The 27,632-nt window shown below is 37.5% G+C and overlaps 1 protein-coding gene across 1 annotated transcript; it reads right to left on the reverse strand.

The window, feature by feature from the left end:
- Positions 1–711: 711 nt before the first annotated feature.
- KAPP (kinase associated protein phosphatase) lies at positions 712–27,239 on the reverse strand. Its single transcript, XM_088960810.1, has 13 exons — positions 27,036–27,239; positions 19,773–19,962; positions 19,421–19,621; positions 19,112–19,287; positions 18,845–19,003; positions 17,329–17,472; positions 17,167–17,228; positions 16,197–16,332; positions 2,811–2,905; positions 1,668–1,783; positions 1,454–1,583; positions 1,033–1,087; positions 712–934 (listed from the first exon to the last, which is right to left on the reverse strand). Exons 1-13 carry the CDS (start codon positions 27,162–27,164, stop codon positions 776–778), a joined length of 1,752 nt encoding a protein of 583 aa, XP_088816936.1. The 5' UTR covers positions 27,165–27,239; the 3' UTR covers positions 712–775.
- Between the last annotated feature and the right edge of the window lie 393 nt (positions 27,240–27,632).

Below are 27,632 nucleotides of genomic sequence, written 5' to 3' on the forward strand. Positions count from 1 at the left end.
GAAAAGGCTAACAAAGGTTGTTCCATTTTTGCTTGCAAGTCCTTGCCGTGAGGCGAGAAGAAACGTCGCGAATAGAACAATGTGGTTTTAGGGTCATACTGAAGACTCGTTGCTCTGGATTCTAGAAGATTCGAAGAGAAAAATGAAAACAAAAAAGAAAAATCGATGCTTATTGTTAGATCACAAACTGTTGTCCGGGCCGAGCAGTTCGACGTTAAAATGCCTGGGTCAATGCCTCAATGGTTTGTTGACTAATTCAATAGTTTTTATAAAGGCCGAGTTCCAAGAGTTGGGACCTATTTCCAGATTGAATGGTTCAACTGTCAAGATCAACGACGGTTTTAAAATATTGATTTTATACACTTTTATTAAATTGAAGTATTGAACTCGAATCATTGATCTGCCTGGTGGACCAATGATTTCGTTTCTGGGTTGACGTTAAAACCACTAGCATCTGCATAACATTCAGATTTTGGAATCTTTGTCCAAGCTGAGGCAGCTTAGTAGCACACCCAATCAATCAATCAATCTTGCTGCTTTCCTCAATGGTTCACTACTATGGGAGAACAAATGGATATAACTCGCTTCCTCCTGAAGTTTCATCTACAAGGCACACCATGATCTTAGTATTCGTTTTGAATGCCTAGCCAGATCCCATGGTTATATACTTGTATATATATATGGTTGTAAATGGAGAAAACGAAAAGAAAAGGGCCTAAAGGGCAGCAAAATTTTCCTACATTAAGTAAGAATGGTGAAATGAACCTTTGTTAATTTAAAAACAAATTTTACATTCAGTTCTACTAATTGTGTCAAAGTCCAAGAAAATTATGGATGTATTATCCTTTGTCCTCAAACTTCTTGCCTCATCCAACATGAAATTGGCAATTTTTTCAGCCAGGTTTTCTCTATCTGCAGCATACCTATCCCTCACCTGTGCAATTTGCACACACGATGAATTCGTCAGACTACAACCACCAAATATTTCTATTTCTAAGGCATTGGCAAAACTGAGCAAGAATAACTACGTACCTGATGGACAAGCTGCATTGCCTTTTTAATGCTGATGACATCCCATAAGCCATCACTGCAGAGTTGCAGGAATTGCAATAACATCACGATTATATCATACTTGATTGTAGAAGAAAATATACTCCTTTTTCTCATAGGTTTTCTTTTAATAACTACGAGGTGTCATGCAATAAATCTGAAGCTAACAACGAAAGCTTTACATGATATATAAAAATATACATTGGAACTGACTCAATAACTTTTTCATATTTATTAATTTATTCATCACATATTTACACCCAACTTCCTACTCGAGATTTCATTAAACGGTTAAAAGGAGACAGAAAACCAGGTCCATTCCTTCATAGTTTTTTTTATATATCCTGACATCCTAATACCAGAAAAAGCACAATGAGAAACTATCAATCGGAAACAGAATCACCTTGCCAACAGTGCAAATGCATTGCTTGCTTTTTGTATATGTACAACTTGGCTGACATAAGGTTCCGAACTAAAGCGGGGATCCTGTTCTTTCAAGAATTTGTCACCAAGCATCCGGGCAAGGTTCAAACCTGAATAAAGGAACCAAAATTACAGGATTAACAGATTATCAACAAACCAATTGCTACATTACATAAAAGAAAATGAAACATTACCACACAGGCGTGTTTCACCATCTTTCAATGGTTCTCCTGTTTCTTTAAAGCGGGTTCGTTCAGAATGACTGGTTATTCTGTGGTCTTCTGTCATTTTGATTTGCTTCCCACCAACACTGCCATAAATGGAATATCTTAATTCATGATGACAGCATTTTGGAGAATACTGTACAGTTATAACAATGATAATCAAATATCCTGTAATTCTAATTCCAAAGACACTTTAGGGAGTTAATCTAAGAGGCATGTACAATAGGCCAAAGGAGCAAACAAACTGGCAAAGAATGATTTCCACTTAAGTACTTCAGCCTTCAATAAATAATAGTTTTCATTCCCCTAATTGGTCTCTTTTTGTGCTAAAGGGAAGAATATATCATGCCTATTGCCTACCTATCTTTCTTAGATCCATCAAATGGATCAGTTTATTGGGCTATATGCCTCCAATTTCCAACCAACTTGTAATTGGATCATGATCCCAAGGGTACCCCCATTGCAGATCCCCTACAAATGGTTTGATCTGCCAAAGAAAGTGCCTATAAATGCCAAAATATCAATCCAAACTCAATGGATTCAGAGGAGACTAACCATAAATGCACCATCCTTATTTCTCTCAATTTATATTATTAGTTAAGATGAATATAATTTCCCAACTTTGAGATTTTATGAGTTCCACCAGGATAAAATGCTACCACCTTAAGCTAGCTTCCAACAGTTTGAATCATAAGAAAACAGTTTTTTGAAAGTTAAGGGCCAACTTAGTTTCTTAACAAGCCATGGCAGGCGATGGCATTCAATGAAAAACAAATGGTCTTCTAAAACAAAGTTCCTCATGAAGAATATTGGACATATGAGAAGGGTACCAAACAAGGGAACCAGCAATCAAGATGTCCTCAATATAGGATGAAGTTTTTAAGTGTCATCTGCACAACTATCACAAAACATTTCATCAAGAAGAATATTGGATGTACAAGAAGGCTAACAAACAAGGGAACCAGCAATTAGGATCTCATCAATAGAGGATGAGGTTTTAAGTGGCATCCATAAGATGTCTACCTACAATTTGATCAAACCATGAACTCCAAGATGTAAAAGTTCACCAATGTACCAAGTTATTGTAAATGAGAGATAATAATAGGCACATACTTTACAACACAAGCTGAATCCCCAACATTTGCACACTGTGCAAAGAATTCTTCATGACCATCAGCCCAGACCAAAAGCACTGTAGCAGTACAGCCCTGAAAGGAATTGAATATTTACATACTTGTAGTATTGACTTTGAATTCTTAAAGCACAAAAAAAATGAATCACCTTGGTAATATGAATTTAAGTAATGATAATACACCCTTCTAAGAACATTGTAGCAAACTAGTATAAAGAAAATATTAACACATCCATTAAATTTGAAAGAGGACAAATAGGGTTGAAAACCAATTTATTGTCACACGTATTTACTTAGAACTTCTGATATCATTAGCTCATAAAATTCATGGATACTGATAGCTTTACAGAAATATGTGCAAACCAAGAGAGATCTACATCTCCCCACACTTAGGTGGGGATAGAGCGTTCTGACTATTTCTTACCCTCATTTATTTTGTCTATCCCAACTCCAAGATGCCACCATTTCAGCTTGTTCTTCCTCTTCTCCCCTTGGGATCAACTGGAACCTTAGTTTTAAAAGACCCCCAAGGGAAGTGGAGATTGCTGAAATTACAAATCTTTTCCACTCTGTCAGAGAGAAAGGTTCCTCGTTCTCATACAAGAGAATTTTGGAGTCCCCAGACCCCTTTGAGATTTTCTCTTTTCATGTGGGAGGCTTGTTTGGAGAGAATAAACACCTGTGACCTGATTCGGACAAAAAAAAGAACAGTGGCAGATTATATATTTCTCCTTTTGTTTGCAAGTTGTGCTTTTGTGATGGTGAATCTGCATATCATCTCCTTCTCCACTGATTGGAGACTAGGAAAATTTGGCATTATTTTCACAACCTTGTTGGACACAACTGGCTTGGCCCTAGGCATGTGAAGGAGTTTCTTTGGCAATAGCATGGGATTGGATAGGGCAAGACAGGGAAAATTTTTTGGTGCATGTTGACTCATGCTGTAATGTGGGGAGTGTGGGAGGAAAGAAACAAAGATATCCTTGAAGGCAAAGCCAGATCTATTGAACATCTGATCTCCCATATAACCTTTGGCTGGTAAATACTATGGTCTTCAAAGGTATTTCCCTGTCTGACTTGTAAAGGAATTTGGTTGAGATTTCACATTCCTTCCCTTTGACTCTAGCCTCCACTCGGGGACCTCAAACTAGGGAGGAGATAGAGATGGGATTAAACTTTGATGGAAGTGCTGCAAGTAATCCAGGTGAGACCGGAATAGGATGTGTAATCAAGAGGAGAGATGGAAGTATTTGTTGGGCTTTCAGTGGCCCAATTGGAATTGTCGATTCCCCAAAGGCTGAGGATATGGCTGCCTCAACAGGTCTTCAAATAGTTAAGAACTTGGATATTTCTCTCCCGAACATAGAGAAAGATTCTACAAACACTATAAAATGGATAAAAGATAAGGAAGGTGGTCCTTGGAAGCTAGCACACTGCTTGGACAAGGCTAGGGACATTTTGGCTCTGATGAATGTAAAAATCTGTTGGACCTGTAGGGAGTTACACTCATTGGCAGATGAGCTTGCTAAATCCGGTGTTCATAAGGAATTTTTGTATAGTGACTGTGCCCTGTAGTTTCTGAGGAGTTTTTCTTTTTTGTTTTGCAGTACATCAACTTATGTACTCTGGTTCTTGATCTTTATTAAATAAATCTGTTAATGTCAAAAAAAGAAAACAATGCACTTGCAGGAAAGCTGATAGAATGCAGAGTCATTGGCGAAATAAGGTTTTTATCAGCTTCCTCTACTTGGTGCCTCTTCACATCCTCCTCCCTTCATAACAATATCTCATGCTTATCAACAACTTTTTTTGGGCCATCAAAGTAAATCCATTTATTAATTTATTAAGTTACATTTTTATCAATGACTATTGATGCTTTGTTGCAGGGAGGGGTTAACAGTTTATAGTTCTGTTGCTTGGGGATTAGAATTCAATACACATCTTGAAAGAGAAATTCTCAAGCCTATCACTTTCATTACTCGAGTTTGATGTTGAAAACTTTACTGTTCAGCTTGATTTTTGGTTTCATTAGAAAGGTCATTTGATTACCAATTCAACAAACCCAAAATCACACAATCTGAACATGAAATGAGTATATGGACAAAATACAGACAACATATGTGAGAAAACTCACTGCTTTGTGGGTTATTCAAGTTAAAAGTCCTATTTATTTAAGAGTTCTGGTAAGAAGTGGCTTTAAGGATTCATTGCTGCTAGGACAGGTAATAATAAGTCATGAGGTGCAAGTGGCAAAATCCCAAGGATTATTTTTATTGGGAGTAGGCCTGCCACCGGATCGGATTCATCTAAATCCGAGTTTGATTCGACATGCTGTTGGCTGTATCCGACTCTGATCTGAAATCCGATCGGATTATGTCCAGGGAATCTTAGTTCAAATCCGATCGGATTTTTCAGATTTCGGATTTTAATCTGACTCCGACTGAAGCTATCTATTTCAGCAGTTGAATGGTCACAATTGCTGAATGCAATATCATTAAAACAAAATCTATAATCAGTAATTTTTACTCAAAAGTTTCGAAACAATTCTGTAATCTATAAAATTTAAATTTTTATTTCAAAAATTTTGAAATAATCTATAATTTATTCAGAACAAATGAAAACCTATGGTCAAGAAGAAAACGGTACATGAGAGCTCTATGGTCAAGAAGAAAACCTAGGCGAGAAAAGAACGGCGACAACAACTTGGTTGTTGCAGACAGTGAGAGTTGAGAAAGGAGAGAACGGCAGCAACTTGGCAAATGACAAGGTGAGTTAGGTGATGACAAGAGAGGAGAAGTGAGAAGAAAATGTCAACTGTTGAAGCGTTGATGAGGGTTTAGGATTTTAGGGCTGGCCAACTAGGGGTTTTAAGGAACAGATTTCCTCATCTACCCTAAGAAATTTTATCTATTCCATTAATGTATAAAAGTATATAATATAAAATATATTTATATTTATAAATATATTGGACTCGGATTTTTATCAGACCGGATGGGGTGAATCCGAGTTCGATCCGATTTTTAATTGGGTTCTACTTCTGCCGTCCAAATCCGATCAGATATGACATTTACCTCATCCGAATCCAAGATTACCGGATCGGGTCGCAGGTTTACGAGTATCATTGGCAGGCCTAATTGAGAGGAAAGGCCTTTATCTAGGCTACCTTTAGAGAATTGGAGGAAGAGGGATACTAATCTGAAGGAAGTGGATATGAACCCAGCAACAGTTGCAGAAGAATGTCTGAGGATGCTGTCGATGAACTTTTGATAAGGGATTTGGTATTGCTTGGTATCATTAGAGGCAAAGGACAATGAAAATCAGAGGAAGGTGGCCAAGGCTAAGAGGATGGTTCTGGAGATAGCTTTTGCTTCTAATAGAAGCATGACACAGAGCAAGAGGAGGAAGGAGTGAAAATCTGTATGAAGTAGTGGTGTTGGAGAGGGGATATTGCCATTTTGGTTTGAGATTATACAATATACATGTACTTTTCATATTAATAAAATTTTATTACTTGTAAGAAAAAAAGGGTTCTTTTGATTTGTTGTTTGTATGGTGTTTCTTCGTACAAAAAGCATGATTCAAGGTCAAAGATCATCTGAATCTTGGAGTATATTTTGCATTTGACATTGGCACTTTCTACTAGTTTTGGGTTTTCTTTTCTTTCTTTTTTCTTCACTCTTGGCCATATACACCTTCTATAGTTTTTCACTCTTGGCCATAACTGTAAAAATCACTTTGTCATGCCAACTCATGAATAGTTCAAGTAGGCTAGGAGTTAGCTCTATGTCGTTAACTTCATGGACATCATTAGAAATTCAGTAGCAAGCATAAGAAGAATAATAACCTAAGTAGAAAAAAGAGTTCAGAATATTTATAAGCTCTATATCAATATAATCCTATGGAGATTTCTTGGCAGCAAGCAGAAAAATGTGTTGACAATTATTGCCTCCTTAGAAAGCTATCCATGGTATATTGCCTTCCTTATGTTAAATTTGATGTTTGTGCAGGAAACAAAGTATTGTTTTGGGAAGATGTTTGGGTTGGAGAGAGTCCCCTACTATTTATTCATTGTCAAAAAACAAAAGGAGTGATCTCTTCAGTTTTTATTGATAATTCTTAGGACCTGGGCATGAGGAGAGGTCAAAGGGAGTCAGAAATGATAATGGTGGATGAATTAGTTAACCTTTTAGGGTCAACCTATCTGGATCAATCTTGTTTAGACAGTAGAATTTGGAAACCTTCCCCATCTGGTGTGTTTACTTGCTCCTCCTTTGATGTCCTCATTCAGTCAACAAACCCTGCAAGAAATTTTCCTTCAAAGGAGGTTTGGTGTCGACCTATACCTCCAAAAATCCAGGCTTTTTGTTGGAAGGTGGTGGTTCTCCAAAAAATTAATACTCTAGATATGTTGCAAAGAAAAAGGCCAAATTTGTGCCTATCACCTCATGTTTGTAGCCTCTACTTGGGTTCTAGTGAGACAATCACACACCCATTAATTTCTTATCCATTTGTGTGCTTTCTTTGGACATGGTTCTCTTCTATCTTTGGTTGCATATGGACACCTCCCCTCAACGTGGTAAGCCTTTTTTGACCCAAGCTTTTTCAAGTAACCAAAGAGGCATGGAAGAATAATGCGGAGGGCCACAAGAGAAGCTATCCTATGGTCAGTCTAGAAAGAAAAAAACAATAGAATCTTCAAAGGAATGGAGAAATCCAAGGAGGAAATTGTAGAAAGAATAACCATTATGACCAATCAATGGTTGAAAACTTTGGGTCTACTTAAAGACTTTTCAGCTAAAGACGTTTACAGGAATTGGGGAGTGATGGCAACTACAGCCTCCATATAACCTATTGTGCAAGAGTTGTGGTCCCCAGTCCCCAACAACACAGCAAAGAATGAAACTGAACTTTGATGGGAGATCTAGAGGTAACCCAGGCCCTTCAGGTATAGGGGGAGTATTCAAAGATGAAAATGGCAGAATTGTGGCTATGTTTTTGGGGCCAATAGAAGTGGGCAACTCATTGAGAGCAGAGGTGATGGCCTTACTTCAAGGTGTAAGATATGCCAAATAATTGGGGTTACACCAAGTTGAGATAGAGGGAGACTCTAAACTCTTGCAATCAGGTAAGTTGGGAGCCTAGATTTACAGACAACCCACAAGGGAAATCCTCAATCTAACAAGGGAGATTGGTGCTTGCTTCAAATGGACAAGAAGATCAGCTAATGGTTTAATTAATATGTTAGCTAAACAAGGGATTGTGAGAGAGGGTATGTTCTAGGCAGTTTTGTAATAAAGACTACTGGGGACTCAATACCTGCTTAGGGGTTGACAGTTGTACCTAATATTGTATTAATGAAATTACCATTTCTAATAAAAAAACAATTATTTCTTATGAATATATGTTGGCTGTAATATTTCAATCAGTGTTAAAAGAAAAAATAGGAGAGACATTTGAAATTGATAACTAGGGTAACATTCAAGGAAAGAGAACTTTAATTAATTAATTGATCATCAAATAATGCATTATATAATCAAGATTGCAGAATGCACTAATGAGAAAAGACCAAAAGGAAATGAAGCATGCAAACAACCATGACATACTTTCATATCCATTGTGGAATTCTTGGTTTCATTTTTTTTCCTTTATTTCCAAGTTACAGTGTATGAAAAAAAAAAAAAAAGCTTATGGTATGGTATATCGGCCCTTCTTACTGGAGGTGATGAATAGTTTGGAGATAGATGGTGCAGTTGGGTGAAGGGGTGCGTTAGGACTTGCCATTACTCTATCTTGGTAAATGCAACAGTGGTGATTTCTTCCCAACAACAGTGGTGACCCCCTATCTCTTTTCTTGTTTACCTTGGTTGTAGAAGTTTTGGGGAATTTGATCTCTAGAGAAGATTCTAGAAGCTTAGTAAGGGGTTGGAGAATAGGAAGAAAGAACATACCACTCACTTGTAGTTTGCAGATGACATTTATGTGAAAGGGGATTTGAATTGGAATAGGAATTTGAAACTTGCAATACAACTTTTTGAACAAATGTTGAACCCAAAAGTGAATTTTGAGAAAAGTTGTATAGTGGGAGACAATATGGAGGAAGGGGGAATCCTTGAAGGAATGCATTGTCCTAACTCGCCATGTCTATTTTCCACCGCAATTGTAAAGGAAGGGGTGTGTTAGGACTTGCCATTCTAATGGTGTATTGACTTGGCGAGCCCTAACATACAATTGGGTAAGGGGGCAGTATGGATAGACATTGTAGAGATCCCACTACATGCATGGTGTATCAATACATTCGAAGAATTAGCTGCCACATGCGGAAGATTCATAAGAATTGACGACAAAAATAGGACTTGGGAGAAAATAGACATGGTGAGGATACTAGTTGAAGTTGAAAACATTTCTAACAACCCAAAGAGATTGTGCTTGGGTTTTATAGGTGAATGGTACGACCTAAGTTGTTTGTAGGAGTAGATGTAGAGGTGTAAAACGGGGCATGCCGTCCTGCGGCCCAATCCCTTACAGGCCCATGTTGTGCTACGGGCCTGGGCCAGACGAGCTACAAGTCGTGCTATGTTGGGTCACAGGCTGGTCCTTGGGCATAGGCTGAACACCAGACTGGTTTTTTTTTTTTTTTTGACAATTTTTATTTTTTATTTCTCTGCTAAGTAAAACTAAAATATTTAACTTTCCTTTGGAAACTATTTGAAAAACTTAGAAACCTAACAAAGAAATGAAAAAAAAATACTTAACCAAATAAGAAGTCAAAGAGACAAAGACTCTAAGTGAAAAATAAATTGGAAGAAAAATAGGAATTTTATTTCATTTAAATTTGAATGATACAAAGCATACAATGGTTGGATGAATGAAATATGAAAATTTGAAAATGGAAAAAATTAATAAAACATAAAAATACAATATAGTTACAAATTGAAAATAAGAATTATGTTATTAAAAATATCAAATAAATTAAATAAAATTAAAACAAAATTTACAATAATTTAAAAAAAATGCTATACAACTATTGAGTATACAAAAAATATTGACTTCATCATTTTCTCATATTGTTCTTGACTTTGATCATTTGCTTCAGGTGAAACATCAAGTGTAGTGTCATGCCCTCCTTTGTCTTGTATATCTTTAGCAATCAACCAATCTTTAAGGCAAATGCACATTTCTAGACTTTCATCATTCATACAACTTCTGTTGTTGTCTAACACCCTACTACCTACTCTAAAACAAGACTCCAATGGAATTGTAGACACCAGAGGGGTTAGTAGATCACATGCCATGGCAGCGAGAACTGGATAATTTTTTGAATGTTCACTCTACCAGGCTAAAATATCAAAATTATTTGTTCCCTCTGAGGTGAAGGAAGAATCACCTACAGTAGAAAAACTTGCTTGTAAATAAAAATTAAGTTCAGTAATGAACTTTTTGTCGAGGCAATGGATCTCTGCCTCTTATTAAATAAAAAAAAATTCTCTTCCACTACTAGACTTAAGTTCAAAAGTGAAAGTTTTTTATTATTCCCTATTACATCATATTCATATAAACTATACATTTCATAATAAACTATTAATTTCTTTTTTATTTTCAATTTCAATATTCATATTTTCACAATATGTTTCAAGTAAAATATCTAAACCATCTTTCCTAATCCTAGGATCTAATATTGTAGCTAAGCAATAAAGAGGAGAAATGTTCTCCCAATATTTTTTAAATTTAGTTTCCATTATTTCAACAATACTTATAAATTGTCAATTTTTTCTATATTTTGCAAAACAATCACTAATCATCATTAATTGATAAGCTAAATTACAACTAGTTGGATAATAAATACCCAATAATTCATTAGTTGCATCATAAAAATGTTTTAAAAAATCTCTTATACAAATTGTCATTTCCCAGTCTTTCCCCAAATATAATATCAGTAGGCATTTTTGCATTATAAAAATCACTAAGAACTTGTTTGGTGAGAAATACAACTTTCTAACATAGCATAGGTAGAATTCATCTATGTTTAACATCTAATACAAATTGTTTATATTTTAAACCATAATTTTGACATAAATATTTAAATTCTTGTTTGTTTGCTCCAAAACTTTTAATATATATAATACAATTTCTAATTTTAGAAATATGAGTATAAATAATATTTAAAACATCCTAAATACATAAATTTAAGATATGACATGCACATCTGATATGAAATAATTTACCATTTAAACATGGTTTTAATTGAGATTATAAAGTATTTATTGCTGAATCATTATTACTAGCATTATCAAAACTAATAGAAAATAATCTATTGTCAATTCCATAAGCATGTAAAGTATTTAAAATACTTGAAGCAATAGTTGGGCCAGTATGTGGCCATTCAAGCCTAGTAAAACTTAGAATTCTTTTATTTAGAAGCCAACTTTCATCAATAAAATGATCAGTAATACAAATATAACTTATGTTAAATTTAGAAGTCCAAATATCAGAAGTAATTGCAACTTTAGAATTAAGATTTGATAATTCCTAAAAACTTCTTTAAATTGTGGATTTACAGAATTACATACATAACCAAAATCTTCGGCTAACAAAAATGGTTGTCCAACATGCACAATGTATTTTGCTAATACTTGCCTCATTTTTTCTTGAGAATGTTTAAAAAGTACCAACACCCTCCCCCCACCCAATTTGTGTTCGTGTTGTTTCTCCCCCTTCTTCTTCTTCTTCTTCTTCTTCTTCTTCTTCTTCTTCTTTCTCATAGGTGAGCAAATAGCTACACAAATGGCCCATACCACCCTTGCTACAATAGCTAAAGTCTTTCCTACATTTTTGGCAAATAACTCTTTTTCCCTTCCCCTAAACCTCCTCTATTTTAAATATATTCCAAACCGAGCTAATCAACTTAGTGGCGTTCTTTTTCTTCCCCTAGTATTAATACTAAGGGTGGAAGTTCTATCAATATCAATAGCATCCATGTCACTGCTAATACTACCATGTTGCGACTAAATATCATTGTCATTGAACACGTTGGGGAATTGGTTTCGGGAGGATCTAGCCATTTTTTTAATTCTAAAAAATAAAAATTAATTTAATTGCACTTACCCGGATTGTTGGTTCGGAATCCCAACTTGATTTCAACGGTTGAAACCTTTCAACCCCAAGAATCCAAGCCTCCCAAATTGATAACTTGAGAGTTGAAATACTAGAGTTGTTGAGTAAGCCTTCTTCTTGTTGAAACTTCAATGAAGTTGAGAATTGGAGAATCAAAGAATGTATGAGAGATTGAGACATTAAGACTTGAGAGAGTATGAGAACTAGAGAAGAGAATAAAAGAATTGTTGAATTGGTGCTATGAAAATGGTGGAGATTAGGGCTATTTATAGGAATTGAAAATAATTCAATTGCCCCAAATACCCTAAAAACCAGCCATTTTTTAGTTGTTGGGAGGTGGTATTTTGGTCATTGTAAAGTTGTGTCGCTTTACCCAAAATGTCCCCCCAAACTAGTTATATAGCCATTTGGGACATTTGTGTCATTCTTTCTCCCCCTAAAACCAAAATACATAAATAACCCCGCTAAATAGTTGTTTATAGCTGTTGGGGGTATTTCTATAAAAAAAAAACCCAAAAAGATGGAACTAGCCATTGGGGTTCGAACGGGCCAAGCTGGACCGTGGACCTGGAACCCCAGGACCAGCACGGCCCGAACCATTGTTTCAGGCCTAGCACGACCCACGTGCCAAGCCAGTTCGGTCCGGTCCAAATTTAGGCCAAGTTGTGGGTGACATGGCCTGATTTACACCTCTAAGTAAATGGCACTTACTATAGAGCTAAGAGGCATCAAGGGGCGAAGACAACCTAGGACAGGGATACAACTTGGGCCAGGGTGGCCCGAACCCAACCCGAAAAAGTTAGGTTGGGTTGGGTTGGGTTGATGCTCGAGTTAGGGTTGAAATTTATGAAACTGACTTTACTTCGGATTAGGTTAGGGTTAACCCCTCAGGCAACTAAACCCAACCCAAACCCGAATCTATAGTACATATCATATATAATATATTATATATATCATATATCATATATTGATTTGTTTATATGCATGATAATTGTATAGCCCCACCACATACTATCATTTATTTCTTTTAAGATAATCACTTCACTTAATCCTAATTAGAAATACTAAAACCTTAATAACATATTTTGTGTTTTTGAATATTTTATTCTTTATCTCCTCTCTATTGCTTTACCACCCATAGCTTGCTGCCCATAAAAGATAGTCATAACTCATAATAAACTACACTCATTTCAAACACTTTTTTTCTGAATTTTGTACTTAAAGAACCAATAAAAACATCAACAAACAAATACTAATGAAACATAGGATTAATATATGTAGTGAAAGTTGAGTTAAGATATGAGATTAGAAAATTCTACAAGATTATAAGGGATGGGAAGAAGGTTGGGTTGGGCCCAACCCGAGCCCAACCCAACCCAAAGTTGGGGTTGTAGGAATTTAGTTAGTGTTAGGGTTAGGGTGGAAGGGGTTAGGGTTAGGGTTGAAGAGGTAAGTCAGCTTGGAGTGAAGAGCATTCTGGTGCTGGAAACTCCAATCAGAGAGGAAGGGAAAGAAGGAAAATTTAATGAATCCATGTAATTTAATCAGAGAGGAAGGGTTAGGGTTAGGGTTGAATCCATGTAATTTTGATACATTAATTCTGTTAAGCAGATGGTTTGTCATCTAGGCAACCAGTATTTTGAGATGTATTGCATCTTTTACAATTTAATGAATTTCCTTTTTATTCTTCAAAAAAAAATCCTTGAAGTTGCTGACATATTGGAATGTTTAGTGTCTAATTGGCCTTTAAATTACTTAGGTCTGTCACTGGGAGACAATCTACAGAGAGGTAGTTTTTGGACTCCAGCTGTGGAGAGATTTGAAAAGAAACTTGCCTCATGGTAGAAAACTTACTTATCTCTTGGAGAAAGAATAACCCTAATTAGGTCTAATTTAGCCTACTTACCTATTTATTATTTACAAATCCCAACAAAGGTGGTTCACAAATTGGAAAAACTAATGAGAGACTTTCTTTGGGATCCAGGGGAGGAGAATAGGGACCATAGGGTGGATGGGAGGTGGTGTGTACAAGTAAGAAATGTGAAGGTCTAGGTATTAGGAATATTAGGAAAAAAATATGGCTTTGTTAGGAAAATGGTAGTGGAGATTCCCCTTGGAAAAAGAAAAGTGGTGGGCTAAAATAGTTGTTAGTATTCATGGGCCTGCAAACAATGGATGGGATGTTGGGATTTTGGCTAAGACTACAAGAGCATCCAAGTCATTTTGCCTCTTTATTCTCCATGGATCAGGTATGACTTGCACTCAGGCAATCTCATTAAGTTCTAAGAACAGGTATGGGCTGGGAATTTCCGTTGAAACACCAATTTCCAACTCTTTGTTATTTCCCTCTTTAAAAATGAATTCATAACCACTTTCATTGTACCCTCTAACAGTCTAACTCGAATTCCAAGTTTGGTTGGAACTTAGGTCTAAGAAGAGCCATCAGAGATACAGAATTAGAAAGTACCTTGTCTCTTTTGGGCATCCCTGAAGGGGTATTCGTGGACCCCACAAAGTCAAACAACAAAATTTGGACCCCCTCTCCATCGGGATCTTTCACATGTGCCTCCTTTTATAAAGCCCTTACCCAAATGGATGCTCCCTCTAGCTTGTCTTTCCTTATTAAAGAAGTTTGGTGCCAACCTATCCCACCAAAGGTTGGGAGTTTTCATTGGGAAGCTTTCTTGGAAAGAATCAACACAAGTGATTTGCTTCAAAGAAAGAAACCTAATAGATGCTTATCTCCTCATTGGTGTATTCTTTGTAAGGCTGATGGTGAGTCTAGTTACCACTTATTAATATCTTGTCAATTCGCTAAACGTAATTGGGATTGGTTTACTTCTTTTCTTTGGGTGCAGGCAGAACCCTGCAGTAAATGTGCAAAGCTTATTCGCTGCTTCTTCCAACTGGCCAACAAAAAGAGGAAGGATCATGTGGAGATGTGCACGGGATGCTGTTTGTTGGACTATCTGGGAAGAAAGGAATACAAGAATCTTTTTAGACTAGGAAAGAAGCTTAAAAATGTGCAGGAAGTGATCCATATAAGGGTTGTATATTGGTTGAAAACTCTAGACTATTCTCTGACTTCTTGGTGGATGATATGCTAAAAAACAGGAAAGAGATTGTGAGTTCAGCCACAACTAAGAAGGTTTCGAGTCCTTCCTCCTCCTAGCACCTTCATCAAACTGAACCTCGATGGCAGTAGTATTGGAAATCCAGGGCCTTCAAGAATTGGGGGGTATTAAGGAATGAGCATGGGAATGTATTAGCTCTTTTCTCAGGCCCAATTGGAGAAGGTGATTCTCTTAGGGCTGAGATTCTGGCAGCTGTGGAAGGAGTAAAAAGAGCTAAAGATCTAAATGTCAATAAGCTGATTATAGAAGGAGATTCTGAGATTGCCGTGGGCTAGTTAAAGGAAGACAAAAATATTCTATGGCATTACAGCAATGAAAAGAGAAATTTCAAATGGCTGGCTAAGGATATTAATGTAAAATGTACTTGGCTGAAGAGAAGTGCAAATTCCTTTGCCAATGGGCTAGCTAGACAAGGGGCAAATAGGGATTTTGTTTTCTGGATGGCTTTTGGCCTCCTTGGGGAGTTAAGAAAGTTTAGCTCCCCTCCCTTGTAGCTTTCTTTTTATTAATGGAAAGTTCTGTTATTGATAAAAAAATTAATACATACACCAAGTTTCTAACAGATATATGGTGATTTACAAAGCAGTCTCAACATTTTCCAAAGGGGAACAAGAACACTTGGCATGGGAAGATATGAAGCTGATGGCATGGATACATGCAAAAAAAAAAAAAAAAAAAAAGGAAGTGGTATAAAACAATAAGTTAGGTTAAAGGACACCAATTTTCAACAACAAGACATTGTTCAATGTATTCTAGCCAACCAAAGTAATCAATATCCAAAAGAAAATGGCCTAGATTTAAATACATTGCAAAACAGTTACAGATACTACATTCTGTCTTTTAGGGTTCATTTTCTATAAGAACAGAAAGTATTGTAGCACATGAAACTAGTTTATACAGGGGGAAATGTACATACAATCACAAAAATGGGATAAAGAGTGAAGGATAGAAATACAAGCAATGACAGCTAGATAAATCAAACTCCACAGAAAGGAAAGAAGACTGAAAAGATACAGAGATTGAAAACCACCTATGTACCACACATGAATATAATTAATAATTCAAATTAAATCCTAGGACAAATTTAATGTCAAAATAAGAAAGTAATGACAGAGAGAAAACCTCATACTGATGATTCATGGATGCTTCTGTTTGAGAAAATGCATCCCTAAGCACATCTGAGGCATCACACAGAGAAAGAACCTTTTGCCTTTTCTCTGAAACTGACAAGATATTGGCAACCATCTCAGGAAGAATTCTGGAAAATAAAATATCAGGGCCATTAACGATTAACAAAATCTATAATCTTTTTTTTATAATCAAACGGAAAACAAAAACTAAAATCCAATGGCATTGAAGATAAATAAAAACATTAGATGATAAAGAAGATGATTATCTAAAATCCAGTCCCACTTTCTTAATTAACATATAACATAGTTGGAAAGCAAGACCAGAAAAGAAATGAAGCATCTTAAATGACATAATGAAAAAGGTCAACATAGTAAAACTCAGAATCATCAACATTTATGCAATACATGAAGTAGCAATTAACTTATGGGAGATGAAGCCATAACCAAGATGGAATTGATACCCTTGAAGCATTTAAATTTCTTAACCCAAAATATTTAATAAGATGATAAAATCTCAGAGGTTGCCAAAAAAAGAAAATTCCATAAGATGATAAATGCAAATAAAAAAGAAATGAAAAGGAGTCACAATTATTCTATTTCCAATAGATATGGCATAAAGAATGCATTTCTGGATACTATGCTTCAACTAAAACGAGTTCCAAGACATAGGATGTATATCTTTCTTTTAGATACAACATACAGAACATATTATCCCATTTGAAGCAAAAACTTAAAGAACATGCACCACAGTATTCTGTAGATTAACATCTCAATGTATTCACCCATAACACAACATATGTATACACATACAAAGGAAGTCAAAGGAAATGAAGATAAAACAAGAAGACACCAACCATTAACATGCATACTCCTGATTATAGAAAACAAACATTAGATTTTTTTGGTGTTTTATGGAGTGAATTTCATTCAATTATAACAAAACTACTTGGAAAGAAAAATACTTGCTAGCAGATTTGGCAGCTTCTGCTCCACCATGCCCATCACAGATGCCAAACAGTCCAAACTGCATTACACATTTCATGGGATCAACTCTTTAACAGAATATATATATCAATAGATAGATAGATAGATAATCCAAAATAAAATCCAGTGAACATTAAAACCTGTTCAAATCCTGGAAGAGGCCATTGGTAATAGCAGACGTCCTCCATAGGAAGCTTCTTTCCTCCTCGACGTAAGGTCATAGAATCAGATGCAACACCAACTCCAAGTGGTATTTGGCAATCTGCAAACTGAGTAATTTGAACCTGCAAAAAGTGAAAGAATGAACATATAATAGACTAATAAAAATGAAAAGGACCTGTAGTAAGCACAGTATTTTAAAAGTGCAGATATCAAATAAGAAAGTGTGCATTAAGTTCATAGTTGGATAAACTTGATGATGGAATAAATATTAGAGAGACTTAGCTAATGCTACATGGTAGTTTAAAGGCTTATAACTTGAAAGAAAACATAGCTCATAGATCACAATGGAGGGATAGGATTCATGTAGCCAAACTCAAATAGTTGGGTTCTCTCCCACCTTTATAGCCTATGGTCCATACAATCTCTTTTTCACCTTTCAAAAAAAAGTCTTTTCAGGATGTTGCACTAGAAAAAAGGGATTTGGCATGCATGGAACAAGTAGATCAGAAGGTGCCCTTGCAGTACCGGTGGATGGAACACCAAAAAATAGGTTTCTTGCTAGATAAAGTTTTAAACAGTGCAAGCCCCTATCTCCTTTTATATTAACTTTGATGGTGGATGTGTTTAGTGGGTTAAGCAGAAAGCAAATAAGGTGGTAGTGCTCAAGAGTATTTAAGGATTTAGGGTTGGTTTTAAAAGTCTTAAGCCTTGAGGCAAAGAGCTCAGATTTTGCCTCAAAATTTTGGTTTGAGGCTTAAACCTGTGTCAGAAAGAGGTGTAAGCCTCAAGCCTCAAGGCATGAGGTGTAGAAAGGTGTAAGCCTCAAAACCTACCATAAATGAGTTATTTAGTAAAAAAAAAAAAAAAAAAGAAATGGATTGTTTTATGCCTTTTTTAAGTTTAAATCATAATGGGAAGGGCATTTTGGTAATTATGGACCAAATAAATAAATAAGTGAAAAGCTAATAGAGCAAATAGAGTTCTTAGCTCCTCGTAGGGTTTTAGAAGAGTTCAATGGATGACTAGAAATCTAGCGTCCTAAGCTTGTCATTCTTTCTATTTTCTCCATAGGAAAATACTATCTACCTGATTTTGCCTCTCAATTCTTTTCCTAATGGATCCATTTTTTTATTTGTTCTTTTTTTTTTTTTTGCATGGATTTAACCAAGTTGCTTTCTTTCTTCTAAAATGTTGGGTAACCAGAAATCTAGTATCAATTATATGAATGATTCATTAGACAATCTCATTATAAATAATTAGTAAAGGTGGAATGAAGGAGTCTTGCGACAAAAGCAGGCATCTATTTTTTATCAATAACAGAAACATTTTGTTTAAAAAAAAAGGCATCTCTCACACCCCTACTCAATCTGAAGGATAAATGTAAAGCAAATAATTGGTGCAACATCAGTCCATTTACCATTTTACATCCATATTAAGCAATAACCACATCCACTAAAATTAGCTAATAAAACATGAAATGGGTCTTCAACTTACAAAAACTTTAGATGTTGTGCCAAGAGTTATTATGTCTCCACTTGCAAGTTCAACGGGTTCACTCCAATGTCTACTCCCAGTATCAGGATGGTTGATTGCCTGGGAATTCAATAGTGTTCCATTTAGGCTTCCCATGTCTACAAGCTCCCATTTCAGTTTCTGCCACCAGAAAATACAAGTTCAGCAATAAGTAAACCATCAAGACCATAGTTAGGAAAGCAAAAATCCAAAAGGGATGAAAATCAAACTTGCCGAGATGAAACATACATCTAGATTCCAGTTAATCAGAGCATGTTTTCCTGAGACCTCTGCATCCTTCAGTAACAGATCACTTGGAGAAGTTCTCCCAAGGGTCACAGGAAGTTTAGATGTATTAGTTGACAGTAGGGAACATCGAAGCCCACAAGAAGGACCAGATATAACTTCCAGAGTCAGGCTGCTTCCTGCACTTCTAACAGAGCAATAGGATGACATATTTTACACATTCAACTGATATATAAAAGAGGACCATACAGCAGTAACCACTTCAGATATCAAAAAATAATAGAACTCCTATGTGATGGGATGAGAGAATACTTTGAGCTGTGATATCCTTAAGCATAGGCTCTCGAGGACTATCATTTTCAGAAATGAGTGGCAAGCCATAAATTGGCCCTTCTCTCCTAGCATGTTTTCGCTCTTCAACTGGGTGCTTTGCAACCAAAGTGCGTTTTAAAGTATGACCAACCATGGCATTTTCTGATAGATCAGAAATTGCATCTAGAGCCAAGTTTGAGTCTGACAAGAACAGACAGCAGTAAGTTTCCAAGGAGTGAAGGCATTCAGATAAGTGATTATGTTAGAATTAAAAAAAAAAAAAAAAAGATAAGTTTTAGAAAAAAATTAGAAAAAAAAAATGAATAAATAGATTAAGAAAAGGATGGCATGCCTTGGCTAGAATGTGCATCTGTTGATGGAAGCCTCTGTTTAGAGACAGGTCCTTGTTTTCTTGGTGAGCTAAAATTCCCTTCAGCTTGAAGATGTGAACCCTCTGAAAACCTATTTCTTGGTGACTCGTTGCTTTGATTTTGGACAGTATCCATATAATCAGAAATAAGAGGTCTTTCTACATCACTGACCTGCAAATAGGACCAGAAAATAAAACATTAGTTAATCAATCTAAGGCATAAACAGAAGAAAGAAAAAATGTGTAAAGTTAAGTATAGGGCAAGACCATTCATCAAAATCATTCAGAAGCGTAAGATATCTACACACTTTTCTTTTCTGGTTAAGCAGGCATTGGCACATGATCTCAAGCAGTTAATAAATTTGATACTTCCATACATCCCAAAAGACAGCCCATGTATATAGGAACCACATATAGAGTAAAAAACAAATGATGCACCTGAAGTATATCGGATGTATAGACAGAGAAGAAGAACTAGGTAGGTTATGTTTTCCTTATTTTATCAGTAGAAGTTCAGGACTGTTATCAGTCTTGAACCCTAATGGATTTCAGAATCGAAGATAAGAATAAAGGTAAGAGGAAAGAAGAAGAAGAGGGAGGAGAAGCAGTAGAACACAAGGGTTGAAAGGAGGAACAGAAGCTTAATGTTCTGCCGCAGCCACTTTAATTAATATTTATAGGTTATGCTCATTACATGGAAAGGACAGATCTGCCCTTAGTCTTTACATAACAAATAGAGCGAAAAATAAGACTAAAATAAATAACACCGGAAACAACTAAATGACCAATAGCTAACCCTAGGCAGACTAGAACATCTTCTACCCTACGAACACAGTTGAACTGTAGCTGTGGGGCCCACATCAGTGTTTTCTACACTCCCCCTCAAGTTGGGAATAAATGTTTATCATTCCCAACTTGGATAGATCTGCCTCTAGCTTCTTCCGTGGTACAGCTTTGGTGAGGATATCTGCCAGCTGCATATTGGAGGTGATGTATGGGAGACACACTTCTTGTGATCAGACCCTCTCTCGTACAAAGTGTCTATCAACTTCAATATGTTAAGTCCTGTCATGCTGCACTGGGTTGTGTGCTATATTAATAATCGTTTGATTATCACAATACAGCATCAGGGGCTTCTCATACTCAATACCCAACTCCTCAAATAGTGATCTCAGCCAAAGAATTTCAGCCACTCCATTAGCCATTGACATGTACTCAGCTTCAGCACTGGATCGGGAGACAACACTCTGTTTCTTACTCCTCCAAGAAACCAGGTTACCTCCCACGATAGCACAATATCCAAAGGTAGACCTTCTGTCATCAACACTCTCAGCCCAATCGGCATCCGTATAGACTTCCACCTTCATGTGGTCATTGTTCTTGAACAGTATACCTCTACCCGGGCATCTCTCCAAATATGCTAGTATTTTTTCTGCTACTAGAAGGTGCGTGGTTCTAGGAGAATCCATGTACTGACTGACAACACTAACGGCATAACTGATATCTAGCCGAGTGAGGCATAGATATAGGAGTTTTCCCACTAACCGCTGGAACATAACTTTGTCTTCAAGCAGCTCCCCACTCTCTACACTAATCCTGTGGTTCTGTTCAATGAGTGTATCTGCAGGTTTGACACCCAGCTTTCCAGTTTCAGCTAAGAGATCTAAAACATATTTCCTCTTAGAGACAAAGATCCCCTGTTTAGATCTACCAACCTCAATACCCAAAAAATACCGTAGTGTACCCAGATCTTTCACCTCAAACTCTTGATGAAGGAGCTGTTTGAGGGACTCAATATCATGGTTGTCATTTCCTGTCACCACAACATCATCAACATATACTGCAAATAGTGTCGGTGACGACTCCACCCTCTTGATGAACAGTGTATGATCTGACTGGGCCTATACATAACCGAACTTCCCAAGGGCTAATATAAATCTGTCGAACCAAGCTCTAAGTGACTGCTTCAAACCATACAATGCCTTATTGAGTCGGCAAACCTTCTTACCTGCCTCTGTATCATAGAATCCAGGAGGCGACTGCATGTAAACTTCTTCCTGCAAGTCCCCATTCAATAAGGCATTCTTAACATCCATTTGATACAAAGGCCAAGTGTAGCTTGCCGCAAGAGATAATAGAACCCGAATAGTAGTCATCTTGGCTACCGGGGCAAATGACTCCAAGTAACCTATACCATAAGTCTGAGTGAACCCTTTTGCAACTAGCCGAGCTTTGTACCTCTCAATGGAACCATCCGCATTGTGCTTCACAGTAAATACCCACCTACATCCAACTGGTTTCTTTCCTTTGGGAAATTCAACTAGCTCCCAGGTATTATTTTTCAACAGGGCATCCATTTCAACTTGCATTGCACCTCTCCACTCCGGGACTGATAGGGCTTCTTGCACTATTCTCGGAATAGGGACATCAGCAACAGATGTGAAGTAGGACATGTAGAAGGGAGATAGGCGGTCATAGGACAAAAACTGGGAGATGTAGTGGGCTATAGATGTGGTGCAATCCCGTTTTCCTTTACAGAGGGCAATGGGAAGGTCAAGGTCATCTGCAGAGGGTGAGGTAGCACCAATGGAAGGAGTCTCTGTGGGCCCTGGGACTATAATATCTGGACTTGGAGCCGCATAAGAGGTTGGAGCTGGCCGGGACCGCTGATGATTGGGATCAACCTGCCTGCATCGCCTGTGATAGACTCTCAACTCCCGATCCCTCTGACCACCCTCGCTACTGCAGTCCTCATCACCAACTGGAATAGGTAAGGGAACAGCCCCAAAAGTATTAACCCTGTCCTCATTGCACTCCCCCTGAAGAAAATGACCCAAATCTCCACACTCACTACCTTCCCCCTGAGGAGAGACCCGAGAATAGTAGGGTGTCTCCTCAAAGAAAGTGACATCCATGGATACAATCTTCTTCCCTAAGACAGGATCATAACAACAATAACCCTTTTGAGTTTGTGCATAACCAAGAAAGATGCATTTGGAGGCCTTGGGTTCAAACTTGGAGTGATGGGGACCGAGAAGCTGAACAAAACAGGTACAACCAAATGTCTTGAGGGGAATAGTGAACAATTCCTCATTGGGGTATAGAAGGGAAAAATGAAGTTTCATATCAAGAACCCGGGAAGGAATCTGATTAATAAGATATACCGCCGTAAGGATAGCACCACCCAAGACTCAAACAAAGTAGGAAACAGACTCTTCAAGGACCGAAAAGATAAATGACCCAATCGATTATGCCAAAGCATAATTGAACTCACAACTTAAGAAACAAGTAACTTCTTATCCACTGACTCTTCCCAACGAGAACTCTCCCCGAGCAAATAGATCCCATTCGTCTCACAGCCAGTCCCAATCACCTTCTTCGTCTCCAGGTCCTGAAAAACACATCGGTCAAGAAAGAAAGTTACTGAGCAGTTCAAATGTTTGGTAATACTACTAACGAAAATGAGGTTAGTATCCAGTTTAGGAACATGCAAGACAGAGGACAAGGATATAGTATCCGACAGTTTGATGTCACCCTTGCTAGAAATAGGGACAAGAGAGCCATCAGCTATAGATACTTTATCCCTACCAGAAGATGAGTAATAAATAGTAAACAAAGAGGGCAAGCTAGTCATATGGTCAGATGCACCTGAATCTATTACCCAACACGGTTCAGTAGTACCTGGAGCGGAGGCATGGTAGGTTGAGGCTCGAGTACCTGAGTGTGCAAAGGCTAATGTGGCCGGAGCTGACGACTGCGGTAACTGAGCTGAACTGCCAACTTCCTTCTCCAATTGTATCAAAGCAGCCCGAACTGCAGCTAAGGTCTCTAATGGTGTGCCTCTTGTGCCAGATGAGGATGTTGAATCAGTAGTCATAGCCACATGAGCATTACCCTTTTATTTCTCAATTTTGCCGGGACCAAATGTGGATGCAACTTCCAACATGATTCTTTTGTGTGTTTAGGTTTCTTGCAATGCTCACACACCATATCCCTTTTATCTTCCTTCTTTTTGTCCCTCTCTGAATCATCCCCTGTTTTGGGTTTGACAGCTACCAAGGCAGGTGTAAGCGGCTGAGGTTGCATCATGACTTTCCTCCTGGTCTCTTCATTGTGCATTAATGAGTATGTCTAAGAGAGGGTCACACTATTTCTGGTCAAAATCTGCTGCCTCACAATATCATATTCTGAATTCAGTCCTACCAAGAACTCAAACACTCTGTTTGTCTCGATGTGCTTTCTATGTATCTGAGCATCTTTGGAACTCTCCCACTCAAGAGTCTCTAAGTGATCAATATCATGCCACAGGGACTTCAAGGTAGAAAAGTAGACCGACACCGGTTTCTCTCCTTGTTTAAGGGAATTCACCTCACATTTCAATTCATATGCTCGGGCAATATTAAGGGGTTGGGAGTAAGTCTTTTTCATCACATTCCATATCTCCTTGACTGTCTTTGCCCATAAGTGATTTCGGTTGATATGGGGCTGCATAGAATTATAGAGTCATGTCATAACCAAGTAGTTTTCTTGGACCCACTTGGTATACATAGGGTCTCCCTTTGAAGGTTCTACCACATCTCCCAAGAGATACCCTACTTTGCCCCTTCCCCCAATAGCCATCATAGCTGATTGGGTCCATTCCAAATAGTTTGATCCATCAAACTTTACGGTTGTAATCTGAAAACCTGTCTCAGAACCACCACCATAACTGTTGTTCCCAAAACTGCCTTCTGCCTGATTCTTAAACTCCATTTCGGTCAAGAACCAGGAGTCTCAAAATTAGGGTTACTACAGTCAAAACCAGCACTAGGACTACCAACCACAATCACAAAATCAGTATAGAACCAATCTGTACTCACAGTAGATGTGCATGAAACATGTATAAAACTGATCTGAAATCAACAACCACCCACAACAGCAACAGTCCGAACTGTTTTCACCCCTTTAGAAGTGTTCAAAACCCCAAAAGAAAACTGAAAAACAGTTTGAAGAACAATCTGATATGCTGAAGCCAATTTGAGGTTTTAATCAGTCCTAAAAGCCGTACACTCCAGACAGTACCGTATGGATAAGGTTTGTATTAGGGTTAATATGAAACCTTAAAATTGATCAATCTGATATGCCGAAACCCTAAAACTGAACTATTAGGATTTGCCGCAGGGATAAGATCACAAGGTTCAATCCAATACTAGGGTTTTCCGCAGGGATAAGACAAAGCCCTAGAGAATAGAGAGATAAAACCCTAAAGTGGTTCGGCCACCCTTGCTGGATAGGTCCAACCTATCTTCTCTGATGTTACTTCTCTCAGAAAATAAAAGACTTACAATAGGATGCAGTTCGCTGCCTACCAAGGTTACCCGAACCCTAGCCTTCTCTAATTCTTCCTGATCACCAACTCGCTACTGTGGCACTTTTTCAAACAGTTGCTAATCCTCCGGATATCTCCAAGAACCAGTCAACGAACTCTGCTTTCTCAGCTTCCAGCTTTAGATGGTTCTCATGTGGTCGGCTGGACTAGATTCACATGAAAAACCCTAGCTCTGATACCAAGTAGAAGTTCAGGACTGTTATCAGTCTTGAACCCTAATGGATTTCAGGATCAAAGATAAGAAGAAAGGTAAGAGGAAAGAAGAGGAAGAGGGAGGAGAAGCAGTAGAACACAAGGGTCGAAAGAAGGAGCAGAAGATTAATGTTCTGCCGCCGCCACTTTAATTAATATTTATAGGTTATGCTCATTACATGGAAAGGCCAGATCTGCCCTTAGTCTTTACATAACAAATAGAGCAAAAAATAAGACTGAAATAAATAACAACTGAAACAACTAAATGACCAATAGACCCTAGGCAGACTAGAACATCTTCTACCCTACGAACACAGTGGGACCGTAGATGTGGGGCCCACATCAGTGTTCTCTACATTATCTTTCAAGTTGATAAAAAGGATAATTTCATGACTATAATAACTAGTTTTAGAATAAGTAGGTGTGTGTGTGTGTGTTGTGTGTTGTGTGTGTGTGTGTGTATGTGTGTGAGAGAGAGAGAGAGAGAGAGTTTAAATTCTTAGTAATTGAGAAAGAATAAATGAAAGAAAAGTTTGTTGAGCCTTTGAAACAGTTTTTGTGATTTCAAAAAAAAAAAAAAAAAAGACCAGCTAGGTGCTGATCCAAAAAAGGGCCACTCGGATCTCTTGAACAGAGAAACTTCACTCTTTAGGCCCATAAATCCCATTACTTGACTTTTAACCACATAACTAACGTTTCTTTCATATGGTACCCATGTTCCTTTAAGATTAACAAAGGGTAATCCTCGCAGTTTTCCCATTCATAGTGCATTGATTTGAAAGAAGGCTTATTCAGATGCATCTATGAATGAATAGTGAATTCAAGCACCTTCTTTAATTAGACATATTAGCCAACAATTATTCAACAAAATTAATTAAGCACTTAAAATTTTGATAAAAGTCAGTCAGTCAGACTATGTATCCACATTTCCGGAGTTTCCATATAGAACCGAAAGAAAATAACCGCAATCATTGACAAAGAAAACACTTCCCCTGCTCTGAGCCTCTGACATCCAGACAAGGTAAAAATGCACACGTTGGTAACCCCAACACAAGAATTCCAGCAATGGGACTAACGAATGAGGAAAGTCTAAACATCTGCAACGATTATATTTTGGCAACAAATTTATTAAATATAATAAACGGGTTATTTAGTTAGGTGGGATTTGTTAAGTTTTTTAAGTATGTCTTTACTTTTACAGGGAAGTATAAGTAAGAGATTGTCCTTATAATATGTAGATTCTATATGGTTGAGACTTGAAAGACAAGAAAAGTTTGATTTGATTTGAGCTGGCCCCCAGAAGAAGTGGTTCTTCCTCATGTAATTTATTGTTTTCATGTTAATTTTTATCAGGAGACGGTCCTCACAAAATCAACTCAGTTCTATTAAAAAACCTTCTCTTCACTTTATACCAGCATAAATAAGCTAATCTAGAAACCCTAACAAGAAAATAAGTCCGAAATAATGCTCATTCGCGAGAACCAGAGCTACTCTGCAAATTCAAAATAAAGACTCTTCGCGGAATCCAAACTGCATTTCGAAATACACCAAAATCGACGCAGAACAGAAACTAAATGAATCGAGTATGGAGAGCTGAAGGAACCAATTAGTAAGGGAGAGAGAGAGAGAGAGAAAAAAAAAAGAAAATGCCAGTTTTGTATCGGTTTCGGTTGTTTCTTAGCTACCTTGATCGGGCGGGTCTGAGACGAGGAGAAGAAGAAACGCCATGGCTTGCAGAACAAAAGCAAGAGGACGACGATCAAAACCAGAATAAGGAGGAAGATACTAACTGCTATCGCCATTGCCATCGCCATCGCCCCCGTGGAAAGCTAGTGTGGGAAGAGGAGAACTGGAGAAGGGCGTTACGGGCGCTTTGAAATGGTCGCATTAATTGTTTAACAAGTTTTCTTAGTTAATTAATAAATCCCGGATTTAATTAGATAAAAAGAAAATTAGAAGGGAACGATTTGTCATGCATCACGTAATCGGTAACCCAATAGAAAATATACTCTTAGCTGCACGTCTTCAACCTGTAAGCGTGATATGGACCGTTCGATTGAGTGAATCAAAATCCTTATCACAATTTCTCTTCACTTAAGATGCGTCGAATAATTGCCGCAATGACGATGACGTGGATCAACGGTTTTCGCTCTTCCACGTGTTTTTCTTTTGTTTCCTTATTTTCTAGTTTCTAAATGATGATGATAAGACCATCCTGGCTACGAGGCTCTGGGGTTCTGGGGCCACAGAAAGTGCAAGATATGCTGAAATTGCCACGCTTC

The sequence above is a fragment of the Nelumbo lutea genome, chromosome 1 (assembly GCF_056320005.1).
Source record: "Nelumbo lutea isolate HS-2025 chromosome 1, American lotus-T2T, whole genome shotgun sequence".
Classification (NCBI taxonomy): Eukaryota; Viridiplantae; Streptophyta; class Magnoliopsida; order Proteales; family Nelumbonaceae; genus Nelumbo; species Nelumbo lutea.